Below are 15,875 nucleotides of genomic sequence, written 5' to 3' on the forward strand. Positions count from 1 at the left end.
TCATAATTTTTTCTATTTATTATTTATAAAATGAAAAATTTAGATATTTATATTTTATTTATTGAGTTTCAAGTATTTATTTTGATGTTCATTACCCAAATATTATTACTTATTATTTTATATAAAATAATAAAGTAGTATATATTCATACATATACGTGTTTATCAATATAGAGTATACATACATTAAATTCGATTAAGTTATTATCCCTTTTAATGTCATGACTTGTGTGCCATGCCTTCACAATTTATGTGTTAGTCATGCATTAACTATTTTAACATTCATTTACTTATACTTAGTTTGAAATCATCAGGGTGGTTTTCAAGAGGGCAACATACCAAAAAAAAAAAAAACCCTAATTCAAGAACATGGCTTCTCCTCAACCTAACCAGATTCAACACTACCCAATTGGTGGGGAGCTAGAACATTTATTCACAAAAACCATGACTCAAGATGACATGCTAGGTTTAGTTCTTGTTGGAGATTCAAAAAGCTTCTTAACAAGTCTACCAAAACCCATGCTCGATGAAATTGGGATCAAAGGACTAGAAATTGAGACTTACACACCACCAAGGAATAAGATTTGGGTGGCAATTTACTATGATAGGGCAATCAAGAATTTCAGATTGGAAAAGATTGCTTGGGCTGATGTTCTTGTGAAGAGTGACCTCAAAGTTGGTGACAAAATTGCTTGTTGGTCACTTTACCATGCTGATCTTGGTCCCAATGGGATCTTAGCTTTACTGATTGAAAAGGTAACAAATCAGTAATTTTTTTTTATTGATGGATTTAATAATAATTATCATTGTTATGGGAAAAAAAAGAAAAATGAATTAGCTTATAATTATTATTTATTTTTCCTGAAAATAGGTTCCTATTGACATTGATAATGAGGGTGGTGTGTAACAAGGCAGGGCTGAAAATGCTGGGGATGGCAAGGAGCGAAGAGTTTGAGCTTGGTGATATTGGTGTCCTTTCTTTTCTTTTACGAGAATAAATGTTGAAGGCAAATAAATTAATGGAGGAGTTTATTAGTTCAATACTAAGTTTCTATTTGGCATTTTTGTTTGTTCCTGTTTTTAAAATTGTTTTTTATTTAAAAAATATCAAATTAATATTTTTTAAATAATTTTTTAAAAAAATTTCATTTTATTTTTTTAAATCTTGAAATGATATTATTTTAAATTGACTTGACTTAATCCACTCAACTAGTACACAAACTCAATAAAAAACTTGATATTAATTGAATTTTACATTAAATCATATAAAAATCAATTCAATTAAAACATGATCGACTAATTGAGCTCAATTACAATATTGTCAAAACTCAATCCGCCTTTATTTTTTTTAAGTGATATTATTTTAATTTTTTTAATAAAAATATTAAAATAACACAATTTTAAATTCACATATATAAATTTATCTAACCCATAATGCGAGCCTTAGGTTGTGTCATGGATTGTGCGGTTTAAAAACTTTGCGCAGAAGATTCAAATGAGGGACCATCTCTCAATAGAAAACTTCGAGGCCCTTTTTTCTAAAACTTTATGGCAACCAAATACAAATACCCATAAATTCAAGGGCCATTCCCACAGCAAACAACAAAAAATTTCAAATTGAATCTGCTATAATTATCCCTTCAAACTCCAACCAATAACCACAGGATCATACCATACAATACCCCACACACCAACGTGTACGGTGATTAACAACAAAAAAACACTGTATAAAACAAGAAAAACAAAACAAAACAAAAAAATATATACAGAAAAAACATCTGATTGGCCAGCCCACGTTTATATTCAAGTTTCGCGGCAACATCTCTCTTTCTCTCTCTAAAAGAGCCTCTCTTTTCCGCAACTTTGAAAACTCTCTTTTATTTCTCTCTCTAAAAACCCCTTCTCTATAACACATAAAATTAAAGCTTGCATTTTTCTCTCTTCACAGCCCTTTGTTTCACTGTATGATTTATACCCAGATATCAATTGCTCTGAATCTGTAAGTGTACAGTATCGGATCTGTGAATTAGGGTTTTTAGAAGAGTAATTTTGAGATTTTTGTTGGGGCTTTACTATGAATTTTTTTTTTGGTTTCAAATTTTTTTTGTTTTTTTATTCGTTTTCGTTGTTTTTTGAGGGGATTTTGGAGATGGGTTTTGCATTGTAGCTTGAATTTTAGTCAAATTTGAAATTTTGGGTTTTGGTGATGTTTTGAATTTGAATTTCTTTTTTCAATTTTGGGGGGTTTATTTTTGAATTATTTTAGATGATTCTGAAATTCATTTAAAAAAAAATCTGAAAATTTGAAATTTGGGGGGTCTATTTTTTGTTTTTTGATTGAAAACTGTGATTTATGGTAATGGCACTGGGTGGTTTTTCCCTTTCGATTCTCTTTTGAAGTGTTTCCTTAATAGCCTTGCGTATTTTTGTTGTGATTCCTCTGTTTCTTTTTGCTAAAATTGATTTTTTTTTTCATATATGTATTTTGCTTCTTTTGATACTTTGATAAAATGATGTGATTTTGGTAATGTTGTAAAAGTTGAATTCTTGTGGTGGGTTTTGACTGAGGTTTTAAATATAACCCGAGTGGGAAAATATTCTCCACAATTAGTGCAGCTTAGTAAACTCTAACTCGAGTCTAAGTATCCGAAAAACCAAAAAAAAACAAAAGAAGGAAAAAAGTTAATATTTGGACTGTATTATATTTCAAATTCTGGGGTGGAAGATCGTCTTGCTTTGCCAAGAGTTTTATATTTTTATTATTAATGTAATGAATTTTGATGGTTATTGATGTCCATGTTAAAGCTTTAAGCAAATTGGTGTTGCTAATTTGTTCATTGATTGTTTCAGATAGATAGGTCCTCCATGGCCCCAGCAAGGAAAAAAAGTGTGAATAAGAGGTTTCTGAATGAGGTATCACCTGAAAAGGAAGTCAAGAGTTCAGGCAAAAGTAAACAGCAGGCGAATGGGGTGAGCATTGGCTTTGTAAGTGTTTGTGTACTTACACCAGTTTTTTAATGGTTTGATTCATTCTTTATGATCCAGCTGTTGGCTGAGTTAAATTGCTCGCGGAGTTATTTTAAGACTTGATTTATTTTTATTCATAGCCTTGTTGTTCATTGATCTTGATATAGATGTGATAGCAAAATTGAGACTTGGTATATTTCTCTTAAACAAATGGCAAAGAGTTTCCAAAGAACTTTCTTTGTTCTGAAAATTTGTTATGTATAATGATATTTTAATGCATTGACTATTTTGCTTTCTCCCAGAAGAAGAAATTGTCTGATAAGTTAGGACCTCAATGGAAGAAGGCAGAACTTGAACGATTTTACAAAGCATATCGGGACAATGGAAAGAACTGGAAGAAAGTATGCCTTATGTGTTATCGTGACTCCTTTTCATCATTATACTTTCTTTGGTTCTATTCAGCATGATAATTTTCCATGAACTTTAATTTGTGCAAATTAAGTTCATCATACACTTTAAGTATCATCTTAATTTTTTATTGTTGTTGATGATCAGGTAGCTGCTGAAGTGCGCAACAGATCTGTGGAAATGGTGGAGGCCCTTTACAATATGAATCGGGTACCTTGTGTTCAGCTAGTTTAATCAGTCACTAGTCTCACTGCTTTCACGTCCTTCTTGTTGTTTCTGTCTTTACAGTTTTGTCACTCTGTGAGAATTTTTTATGTGGTTTTGTTATTGGAATCAGGATCTTCTTAACCTTTGGTGTTGAGTGTCCTTAATTGAACACAATTCATATCTAATTTGTTTATGCTATTGAACATTTTTACTGGAAGAATTACAATTGGGTGGGCTTCCTTAGAATATGGTTAAGAACCTTAACTCTTGGAATTTTGATGTGTCCAAAGTAGGACATAAAGTCAGCTGTTTCTATAATTTTGGATTTGTAGTCTAAAGCTGTTGAATAGTTTGTGAACTTTTGAATGTTATATAAGTTGCTTCTTATTCGCATGTCATTCAACAAGGTAACGAAACCCAAAATTTCAAGACAAAAGGTGGATGTCATTGTAAAATTTTGGGCATTGCCTTAGCAGTGCAAGAAGAGTGATTCCGGACAACTTGATACTACCTTTTGGCCCTTGGTTGGGCCTATGTTATGGGATTGCAGAGGTAATATAAAAGCTTAAAAAAAATGATGGTATATTTTTTTAAAAGTTTCTTCAACTTGCAAAAGGAAAATATCGTCAGAATAAGTAATATGTATCCTGTGTTAAATTTCGGTTATTATATGGTAGATGAAGCCTTAGTTAGTCTTGGTGTCCTTCGTTAACATTGTCGCTCTTCCATGTTCTATATTTTTTCAGGCATACTTGTCTCTTCCAGAGGGAACAGCTTCTGTAGTTGGGCTTATAGCTATGATGATTGATCACTATAGTGTTCTGGTATGATTGCATTTGACATCTGGAAGTTCAACTTAATTTCTGATTGTCTTCATTGTTCTTATTTTTTGTTCTTGTTCCTTTTTTTTTTCCCTCTGGGAAGGGGAGTTCAGGGAAGTGCAAATTGAAAATTTAATTATTCAGATACTTTTAGATTTATGGTAGCCATGGTGTTTATAGCAGATATGTTGGAGAATACTTTACAGCAATTGACTGAAAATGAGACAGATAATTTGATGCATTATGGGTGTTCACAGTAAGAAGGGACCATAAATTTTGTCTTTTATCATTATTAAGTTGCATAATCTGATAATTAGATGGTTACAGAAAAACATTTTATAAGATGCATTTTGATTTACCTAGTAGAATTGCTGTAAATCCTGATTTTGTCTTATTGTCTGCTGATAAATCAAAAGCTGATTGCTTGTATCCGGATTTTGAACTTGCAGGAAGCAAGTGATAGTGAACGAGAAAGCAATGAGATGCCTGGAGTGCTCAGGAAGCTTCAAAAACACAAGCGGCCAAAAGTGCTGCTTAGTGCATCAAAAGAAGATCCCCAACATTCTCGCATGGTTGGATCAACTGATGGATGCTTATCATTATTAAAAAGAGGATGTGGTAATATACTTTGCTTATGGAAAGCACAACTCTGGTTTGTTTCCAGTTTTTCCTTTCTCCACTCTGTTATGATTTGAGGAGTACTCGTACTTGTTTTCCTTAATTAGGTCTACAACTTGCATGCATTAGATGGCTCATGCATTCCAGCTGTCGCTGTCAGTGTCTATATTTTTGTTGTCCAAACATTCCTTGTCCTTCACTATTTTATTTTCTAAAAACTTTCAATGAATTTAATCTAATCACTCTTTTACCCGTATTCTTTTATACTTTTTACTGCATAAACTGTAACCTTTTATGGGGTTATGCTAATGACATCTAAGTGGTTTAGTAAGATTCTAAGGCGGAGAGGCAATTTCCACCTCCTGTCTTTGTTTATTAATGTAAATGGATAGAAAGCCACCATTGTGAAATATCAGTATGGTCCAAACTTTGTAGCAATACAAACGGGATGGTTCTTTCCCTTGTTTTTAGATTTTTTAGCTGCAGAATGAAATATCAAATATTGGAGACAATGTTATCTAAGACAGCATAAAAAAGAAGCACACAGAAGGAGTCTTGCTTTGATCCAATTGAGTCAAAAGAGATGAAAGTGAAATCTATTTCCTCAGTTGGAATAGGGCTGAACAGAAAACTGTATGAATCAGATGCTGTTACAGGTATAGAATTCCCCCCAGTGGTCATCTACATGGAGCGATATCCATATCCTGTTATTGAAAATGATGCAAATCCAATGGTTTTGATGTCCAAATACAATTGTATAGGGATTGGATAGAATAGGCAACTAATCTGACTCTTGTAATTTTCTGTGAACTGGAATTACAACAACAAAAGATTTAATTTGTCTGACATGGAATTTCTTTTCCTGAGATTTTTCCATCAAGGTTTAGTATTGAATTTGATTTGATAGTGTGATTATGCAACTCAATTTTGTTTTATTTTTATTTTCGTGCATTGTTCCTTTCCTTTATACTTCTAAGTTTTCTCATAAATATTTGAACTCAACAGAATAGTTAATGCGTGATATAAATGTTTCTAACAACAGCGATGACCTTTTGAAGTGTTGTTGTTGTTTCTGATGAATTCAAATTCATATTTAGGCCGTCCACTTCATGCAGTTGGGAAAAGGACACCTCGCTTCCCTGTTTCATATCTGCGTAAGAAAGATGATGGAGAAAATTATGTTTCACCACAGAAGAAGCGCAGAAAGTTAGAGATCAATGCCGATGATAATGATGATGAGCATGCTGCTGTACTGGCATTAACCGAGGCATTGCAGAGAGTAGACTCTCCCCAAATGTCTCAAACACCCTGTAGAAGAACAGAAAATATGAAATCATCACCTGTTCAAAGCTGGGATAGGATGGTATTTTACTGTAGGCCAGTTTTCCATGGCTATTGTTACTTTGGTTATGCAATATCATAACTTTCTGTCTCCTTAATTGAATTCTGCAGTCTGAATCATCTCCAGCAAATCTTTGTGATGCTTCCATAAATGAAAATTGGTCTGAAAGTGGCATAGGACGTGGGGGGCCTGATCTTGCTTGTGTGAGGGATGCAAGCTCCTTGGCGGAAATGGAAGGTATAGGTACTGTAGAAGTTCATCGAAAAGGCAAGAAGTTCTATGGAAATAAAATAAGAGTTGAGAAGATTGGGAACAGTCAATCTGATGATGGTGGAGAAGCGTGCAGTGGCACTGAAAAAGAGCAAAAGGCCAGCACTTTGAAGGGAAAAGTTGAAATTGAGATGTCAAATGCAAAAATTGATGAGACCTTTCACCGGAGCCAAAGGAAGAGAAGCAAGAAACTTTTTTCAGACGGTAATTCTGTTCTTTCACACTTGATCTTGAGTGTTATGGATTGGCAATCATCTTTCCTTTTCATGGGTGAGAGTTATATAGTCACTTCATTGCATGTTTCATCTGAGATCATCATTCGTTAAATCAAAAGACTTTTTAGGATTGCAGTTTCATTTTCTTCTGAAGTTGTGAATTATGAAGTCTTTTGCCCTTGCATTGGAGTGAAATTTGTGCTACATCTCCTAAGAATTGTAAATCTTGTTATGGCCCCTTTATTTTTTCCTCTGTTGACATTTGTGTATTTGAAGTTATCTGGTTAGGTGTTTTGTTAGGGATTTAGGATTCAATACAGCAAGTCTGCCCAAGATAATGGGAGGATATGGCTCTTGAATTCAATTCTCAGATTACAAACTAATATACAACGAGGATGATGCTTATAGTGGAGACTATGGAGTTTCTGTCTTAAAAAGAAATTTGTGGGAAACTCAGGAAAGTTGTTTCCTTTAATATGGCTCTATTTATAGTTAATGCTTGGACCATGTCCTGATTATTTGGAGTCTATTGGAGGATTATCATTCAGGAGGATTATTAGGAGAACTGTAGTGAGTGTGGGCTTGTTTTTATAACTTCATATGCTTTGGATTTTGTCTTTGAAGAAGCAACTTTTTGAAAGGTGAGATCAGACCTGATTATCAACTCTTTTATATCATTGATAGCCTGGATAGCCTTTTTTAGGTATTGGAGAGGGTTCCTGGTTAAGTGAACTTATCTCCTATCACTAGATTGGTGCGATATAAACTGTTGTTTTATGATGCAATATTTTCCCTCCCCTCCTCTTCACATCCTGGCATTTGGTTTGGTTGAATGATCAAGCCATTCAAGAAAATTCTACCAATTAGCATAGCTGGTAAATCTCTCGGAAGAGTTACCAGAGACCTAGAACTGACTTCAACTTTCACCAATGCATGGGGTGGTGAAGTAGTGATAATCATTGCGTAACCTGTTGTTGGGGCAAAACTAGAGGGAAATACACGTGACAGTTTTTAACTTGTGAATTGATTTGCTTCTCCTAGCTGTAATCCTGTTAAGTTTGTAGAATGTTCATGATGTGTCAATGATAACGAACTTATCCAACCAGTTGTACTCCCACAGCTGATGTATTACATTTTCCTTATTTATTTGCAGATGAACCTGCTGACTTGATTGGTCTTCAAACGTTGGCTCTTGTTTCTGCAATGGAATTTGGTAAATGTTAAATGCATATCTGGTTCTGTACATACTTGTGTGAAATGACAAAATATATTGAAGTACAATGAGTAATTAATTTAGTAACATTGCATCACTTGTCAAACAACATCCCATTTGCATGCTGAATTATTGTACAATATTGCTTTGTTAGAGATGATAATTTCAAGAAAACTTTACTGCTGAAATCATTCCTAGAAATATTTATACTGAAATCCTAATGTAGAATATTAATCAATTTTGTATTCTTCAATTTCAGATGAAACAATCAATTTTACATTCTTCAATTTCAGCTGAAACAACAGATCACTACTTTTGTCTTATTTCCCTTCCTATTTCCCTTGTTTCTTTAATCTTTGGAAGAATGTTACTCTCTCTCTCTCTCTCTCTCTCTCTCTCTCTCTCTCTCTCTCTCTCTCACTCACTCACACACACACACACAAGCATGCAGGTGCATGTGCACACACATACACACATGATGTTATGAGTAAAAGGGACGAGGAGGATGTGTAAGGGATATGTTATCAAGTGGACTGTGATATCTACTTCATGTATTTGATATTTTGACGTTGCATATTGGGTAAATATTAAATGTTCTCCTGCATTTTCTTATGGTTCCATTTTGCATTTTGTTTCTGCATTGATTTTTTCTATGAAGTTTTTGCTTCTCTAAATGATTGTAAGCAGATATTGGCAAACTGGTTATTTTCTTTTATTAATATAAAAGGATTACAATCTATTTTGACATACTTTATGCTTTGGTCTGCGCTGCATATAGGTCTTAGTTTGTTGTAGCTGAGGTGCTATTCCTTTTCATATGCGCTTAAAATATAAATCCTTCTTTTTTCCCTTTTAATGTTTGTTTTAGAATCATCTTCCCTGTTGGATGACGAAAGAACCACACAAACCGGGGACGACAAGAGTAGCATACCTGAATCTGCATCTACTAGTCATCATAGAGATAAAACTAAATTCTCAAGGCAGAAAGAAAAGGCAACCAGTGAAGTTGAGGGTGCAACCTCAAGAAAATCTAAGCTCGGAAGATATCCACAAAGTTCTGCTAAATCAGTCTCTGAAGCAAATAAACGGCCTCAGTCCATCAGCAATGATATGCTGAAAAGAAAACGCAAGGCTTTGGTAGCAAAGGTATACCCATTTGTTCATGTAACTCTTTCATTCATTCATTCATTAATACCTGTTAGCATGCTTTGATTTATTGGTTGAATTTCCCTTGCAATTTTGATACACAACTGTTATTGATTGCTTTGGTTTAGGTGTATTCATCAGGTCCCAGCTAATGAAAGTTTAGTTTTTTCCCTCTACATAAATGGACATGTGAATGCTTGAAGGCATAAACATGTTTGGAATTTGTTAGATACTAGTGTCGCTGGTTATTCCTTGCTCTTTCTTTTTCTCTTTGGTCATAATTGGTGTTTGACTCCATTCCATATGAACCCTGGCACAGGTTCTGGATGAAGAGGAGAATACATCTGTGGTTAAAGGAAAACACAGTGCTCAAATTTCTTCTCCTTCAAAACAATTGAAATCATTAAAATTGCCAGATGGTTCTTTCAGTGGTGATCAGAAAACTATATCAAATGATCTAGCAACGTCAACTGAACAAGTTCCTGTTGCAAGCCAAGTTATCTTACCAACCAGAAAAACAAGTAGACGCAAGATGGATCTAAAGAGAGCAATGATTCCAAAGGTGAACATTCTGAAGAATCAAATTAGTAAATACTCCATCTCCCTACAAGATGGAGCAACCCATCTAAAGGTGAAGTCCTCCATGTGTAATTCTATTTATCATAGTTTACCAATTATTAGAGTCTCATTTACAGATGTTCTTATTGGTTTCTGGAATTACAGGACAAGCTTTCTTGTATAGTATCATCTCCTATGGTTCGCAGATGGTGTACATATGAATGGTTTTACAGTGCAGTTGACTACCCTTGGTTTTCTAGAAGGGAGTTTGTTGAATATTTGAATCATGTTGGACTTGGGCACATTCCAAGGCTGACTCGAGTAGAATGGGGTGTCATAAGAAGGTGTGTTTTGTTTTTCAATCTCTGTCAAGCATATTATAGCTACATTCATGGAGCGTAAACTAATGTAACTTTCTTCTTTATGCAGTTCTCTTGGCAAACCTCGGAGGTTTTCTGAGCGTTTTTTACACGACGAAAGAGAGAAACTCCAGCAATATAGAGAATCTGTGAGAAAACATTATTTGGAGCTTCGTACTGGTTTAAGGGAAGGACTTCCAACAGATTTAGCAAGACCTTTATCAGTTGGACAGCGAGTAATTGCTATTCATCCCAAAACAAGAGAACTTCATGATGGAAGTGTGCTCACCGTGGATCATGACCGGTGCAGGGTTCAGTTTGACCATGCTGAGTTAGGAGTTGAATTTGTCAAGGTAATTGCATTCTTGAATTTATGTGTTATATTTCTTACTTTCATGTGTTGTTTACAGTTTTTCAGATTTTGTTATTTGTGTTTTGCTTTTTTCAGTGGCATAAATAGTTTGCATTTGAAAATATCTTTTGGAAGTTGGAACAATGTGAAAGACTTGAATATTCTATTAAGTTTTGGTAGAATTTTCTTATGCTGTGCTGATTCAGAAATTGGCTTCAAATGTCATGCTCATAGTTCATTGGTTTGTAAAATAACAAGCAGCAATCAGTTTGGTTGCCCTCTATGAATTGTGCCCCAGAAACCTTACGACATCCTAGTTTATCAAGTGAAAAATGATCAATTTTCATAGTAGTTTGCTGTAATGCCAAGAGTATTATTGACTACAAAGATGAGTGGTTGTAGCCCGTAACATGGGTCATACTGGTTCTGCTGCAAGTCATTGGTTACTCAATTTCTGGTTAGTACTTATGACTTATTGGCTGGGATTATAAAGCTTTAATGGTCTTTAATCCTCCTGATGTATGAGCTTTTGTGCTTCTATAAGCTATTTGTAATTGTTAGGCAGTTAAGAGCTATTAAATTACTTTTATTTTTTTGGGAAGTGTAATTTAGCAAATTTCATGTCCTAATTGTTAATGAACTGTCTCCAAACAGTCTTGTTTAGTTAAGTAAAATTTCTTCTTAAGAATTTATCTGAATTTTGCTATTGGTTTGTTTCCAACTTGTGCCTTTCTTCTACTTTTCCTCTCATGATTCAGTCGCTAATGATTCATCCATTTTGTTCCCAAGTCATGTTGAGAAGGAAATATATTTTCTGCAGAATTTATTCTAGGAATAGACATCTCCTCCATTTATTTTTTTCCTTTAAAAACTAGCACAGTCGTCTCTCCTACTTCAGAACAATGACAATAAATATTTTACTGTAGGATATAGATTGCATGCCTTCAAATCCGCTGGATAACATGCCAGAAGCTCTTAGGAGACAGAAAACCTCTGTTCTGCCCAAGGAACTGCCAGTGAATGGGAAGTCAAACAATGGAGAGTTCACTGCAATTGAAAAACTAAGGAATGCAGAGAGTCCCATGAATGCTTTGATGAAGCAGGCACAAGTAAGAATAGCTATCCATTAAACTTCAGAATAACGGTATTACAAAATTTGTTATTTTCAAGTAATATGATTACTTTTATTCAGGTTGAGGCAAACCATGCCAACCTTCTTGCCAAGGCAACATTCACTGACATTGTCAATGCACAAGGAGCCTGTGGTCAACCTTCTAGGGTATCACAGATCCAACTGAAGGAATATGATATTCGAGCTCTGTCTGAGCTGAATTGTGCTCTTGATAAAAAGGTACAAGATGCAGCTATATGCAACCTGCTATATTCAATTGAACAACCTGCAATACTTGTGATGCTCAGTTATGGCACAGATGGTTGTCACTGTCTGCCATTTTACAGGGAGGATTTGCTTTTCTTTGGTCTATGATTTAATTCTGCAACACTTCCGGTTCTGGCTCAATGTTCCTTCCATTTTCAGACTGTCCTCATTATTGTCTTTTGGGATTTGGATTGTAAATTACACACCACCGATTAAGCTGGCTAGGCATTTCCTTTGGAAGAGCACAACATAAAATCATAATGTGCACTCACCATTTTGGTCTCCTGGCTTTTGCAGTGCTAGCATTTTTATCCTTAATACTTGATTCAACACCGTACTTCTTCATGATCTTGTATACAAATGGAGTTGCCTTGGATTTGCATCAAGTTTGTGACCATATTTTCCCCTGTTTTATAATTATAGGAATTGTGGTTGGTGTTGCTTAAAAACACAAATAATGATGTAATGGAAAACCCAAAAAATGGAGATAACTCTTTAAAAGATTCTGAACCTTTCAAGAAGCACTTGGGCACGGTACTTGTACAACTAAAGGAAGCCAGTGGCCAGTCATGTGCCTTGCTTATATTTGCACTCACGCTGTATATGATTTGCATGTTCACTTTCAGATTTATGTGCTGCAATCTTGCTTCAACCTCTAATCACTTTGTATATCTGACAGGCCTCTTCTGCTTTACTCAATTTGAGGCAGCTTAATACTTATCCTGGAAACAATGTGCCTGCTTGGCTGAAACCTCCAGCCAATTCCTGTTTCTCTGGTATGGTAAGACCGCAAAGTTCTTGTGTTTCTCAAGATTCAGGATCTGCTGTTCTCGAGATTGTTAGAGGGTTGAGATTAAAGGCACATATTATGGTAGATGCTGCTATGCAGGTATTCACATTCAGTCTTCTTGCTCTCCTCACTCTTCCATGCCTGCACACCGATCTGAAATGTGTTTGCAGAAATTCTGAACGTAATCATTTTTTAATTCTGCTATTACTGATGAAAGTGGTTCTATGATCCCTTAATCATGACCATCCATTTAATCTTGAAAACAAAATTCTGTGGTTCTCATACATTATATCAATATAAGATTGATGGTTCTTCCATTTCTCTGCAACACATTATATACTCGTTGGTGATTGGTGCTGCAGACTGAGCCTGTTACACAACCCATTAGATGGAACTCAGCAATTCCTAAGTTGGGCCTGTTGGGAACTTTTTTAAAAAAATATATATTAAATTTTGAGCGAACTCTTGTTCAAGTCCTCTTAGATACTTATCTGGAGGTTCATTGTCTTATATCTGCTGGTTGCTAGTAATATATCTAGCTTGATGTTCTCTTCATTATAGAATTAACCAGAGGCATGCATCCATTATCTAGTTATCACTTAGTGATGCAATAACTATTGCAGGCAATTTCATCCATAAAAGAAGGGGAAGATGCCTTTGCGAGAATTGGAGAGGCATTAGATTCTATGGATAGAAGTCATTTGGGATCAGAATCTAGGGCACAAATGATCAGGTCCCAGGAGGAGGCCAATACCGGTTTAGGCCTTCAAAATCAGTTGATTCCCAGCACACCAGAGCCTCAGGTTAACTGCAATGTATCTGGGCCTCAATCAAATGACTCTGAAAAAATTGAGACAGCAATTCCTTCAGAGCTTATATCATCATGTGTCGCTGCTTTGCTCATGATACAGGTAACTTGGACATTTTGTACCACCGTGCTCTCTCTTGGATGGAAAATGTTCACTCCCGTTGATTTCCTATAATATCATGCTCATCATGTTTTAATAATACGCAGACATGCACTGAACGACAGTATCCCCCATCTGATGTGGCCCAGATAATTGATTCTGCTGTTACTAGCTTGCATCCATGCTGTCCACAAAATCTGCCAATATATAGAGAGATACAAATGTGCATGGGAAGAATAAAGACGCAAATACTGGCTCTAATACCAACATGAAACTGCTGCGCTCTACTGTACCCTACCACCAACCCCTTGTATATATGCTGTTGGAATCTTGGTTTCAGCTTCATTTCCCAGGATCCACTAACCCCTATTCAGCATTAAATTTTTTTAGGTTACTGCTAATAGTGATCATTAATCATGAGTTAATAATATTTCTACAAGCTAGTGTAGTTCTTCCCCCCCTCTATTTATCTATCTAATTATTCCCCCGCTTAACTAGAATGATGTCATCTTCAATGAGGAAATTTTGTTTTTTTTAATCGTTTCATTCGATCAAAGAGAATAGAAATTGTTTCTAGAATTGCTGTTTAATGCAGAGAATTTTCTTGAGAATTTGTTCTTCTCATGATCCACTGGTAGAACACATCCTACATGGTGGTTTGTGCATGGACTGCCGCCACATAATGAACTGCACCGTCTCATAATTATAGGGAGATCAAGTAATTTGAATGATAAGGCTTGCAGCAACGTAGTTTTCTTGCAAAGCCGGCCTTATAATTACGGCCAACAGTACTGTTTTTCATCATACGTCAGGTCAGCTTTATAATGATGTTTTGGAAAAAAAATTTAAAATTGAAATTGGGTTATCCGGTTTGGTCTGTCAGTTTGTGTTTAAAAAGGTTAACTTTCAAACAGGTTTAAAATAAAATCTAAGGCTAGGCTTTGATTCAATCGGCAAGGCCGGCCGAGCTAAACAAGGTTCAAAATAATAAGTCTTCCGTTAAGAGATCTGCATACCGTAATGATGAATGCTAGATTCTTCCATTGATAAATTTCCCATCCGATCAACTTTTTCCCTCGTACCTTGTCTTTGTTAGTTAGTCCAAGGAATGTTTTCTCAGAAGCTGTGGTAAAATGAAGATGAAGCTCTTCATTTTCATTTTTCTATCACCATAATCGGCCAAGTCAATCCCTCGTCTCAGGCTAGAGACCCCTCAATCCATGTTACTGTCCTCACTAATATGTTATTCACTTTCAAGCTGAATTTTTCGGTCTAAACCGGTTTAAAAAAACTAATCATATTATTCATATTAATGAAATTTAGTAGCATCGAGAAGAAAATATGATAAGAGTTGTTAATTAGTTATTCCATAAGAACAAAATATGCTAATGATATCGATAGAATAATATCTTAATATCAAATGAGAATTGATCCATAAAAAGATGACGTTCAAAATCATTTTACTCTTGTTGTGATTTTCAAGATGAAAAATACATATTGTAAAGAAGTCAATGTCTAAATTTTATGTGTCAAAAAAAATGCCACGAAAATTATTATCTATTATTGTTATTATTGTCGTTATTACCTTTTATATTTATATGTACATGTTTTTTGTTATTTTCATGTTCATCGAGATCATGTGAAGAGTGATCTTAGTTTAAGTATCTTTTGCTATGTAATTATGTTGTCATTCAAGACAATTATTTTCTAAACTTAAAATATAATATTAATATGTAAATTCGGTTGTATGACTGTAATCTAATAATGTAATTCTAAGTATCTACTTTAACCATGCATGTTTATAGTTGAAATTGAATCTTTCACTTGAATTTCATTATATAATATTATTACACATGATATAGTTTATGCAATTATATAATATTATTACACATGATATAGTTTATGCAATGATAATATATAACAATTGAATTATGCATTGTTTTTTTTTTTGTAAACTTGAATTTTGTAATATTATTGAATAAAATGTGTTATGTTGATGATGATGAGTTTGATTGAGATCCATGATGATTGGATCGGGTTGTGAAATGACATAGAAAGTGTAAATATGATATTGTTGATAACTTGAAACCTCGGAGAAACTCTGTTGAATTTCAATTGATTTTTTTTTAAAAAATTCCTGAAATTTATAGTTACATGTTACCATTTTTTTATTATTTCCCAACTCTTTTTTATTATTAATTTTTAAAAATATAAAAAGTTGAACATAATACTAAACTTAACCTGTGTTGGTCCCTGCCCCAAGGAGACTTATAAACTTATTCCTGACCTTATTCTAGATTTAAAAACTTCATGTTAGGCTAATG

General features: G+C 34.5%; 1 protein-coding gene across 6 annotated transcripts; it reads left to right on the forward strand.

Annotated features, from left to right (window-relative positions):
• Nucleotides 1-1,821: 1,821 nt before the first annotated feature.
• LOC133693148 (protein ALWAYS EARLY 2-like) lies at nt 1,822-14,089 on the forward strand. 6 transcript variants are annotated; one of them, XM_062114290.1, is made up of 18 exons: nt 1,822-1,998; nt 2,850-2,984; nt 3,269-3,367; nt 3,522-3,584; nt 4,328-4,405; nt 4,852-5,020; nt 6,118-6,383; nt 6,473-6,836; nt 8,001-8,060; nt 8,929-9,206; nt 9,526-9,837; nt 9,930-10,108; nt 10,194-10,476; nt 11,402-11,584; nt 11,668-11,826; nt 12,533-12,742; nt 13,267-13,554; nt 13,659-14,089. In XM_062114290.1, the coding sequence occupies exons 2-18, from the start codon at nt 2,865-2,867 to the stop codon at nt 13,821-13,823; spliced, it is 3,276 nt and encodes a 1,091-aa protein (XP_061970274.1). In that variant the 5' UTR covers nt 1,822-1,998; nt 2,850-2,864; the 3' UTR covers nt 13,824-14,089. The 6 variants fall into 6 exon arrangements, with proteins under 6 accessions (XP_061970274.1, XP_061970278.1, XP_061970276.1 ...); XM_062114294.1 differs by having other exon boundaries at nt 6,136-6,383; XM_062114292.1 differs by having other exon boundaries at nt 3,272-3,367.
• Nucleotides 14,090-15,875: the final 1,786 nt, after the last annotated feature.

This window comes from Populus nigra, chromosome 5 (genome assembly GCF_951802175.1).
Source record: "Populus nigra chromosome 5, ddPopNigr1.1, whole genome shotgun sequence".
Taxonomy (NCBI): domain Eukaryota; kingdom Viridiplantae; phylum Streptophyta; class Magnoliopsida; order Malpighiales; family Salicaceae; genus Populus; species Populus nigra.

Excerpts from the sequence above, each read along its gene's own strand:
- LOC133693148 (XM_062114290.1), top strand. The coding sequence starts at position 2,865 with ATGGCCCCAGCAAGGAAAAAAAGTGTGAATAAGAGGTTTCTGAATGAG. Across the intron at positions 3,368-3,521 it reads ATGGAAAGAACTGGAAGAAA|GTAGCTGCTGAAGTGCGCAA; the intron begins GTATGCCTTATG and ends GTTGATGATCAG. Across the intron at positions 10,109-10,193 it reads GAATGGGGTGTCATAAGAAG|TTCTCTTGGCAAACCTCGGA; the intron begins GTGTGTTTTGTT and ends TTCTTTATGCAG.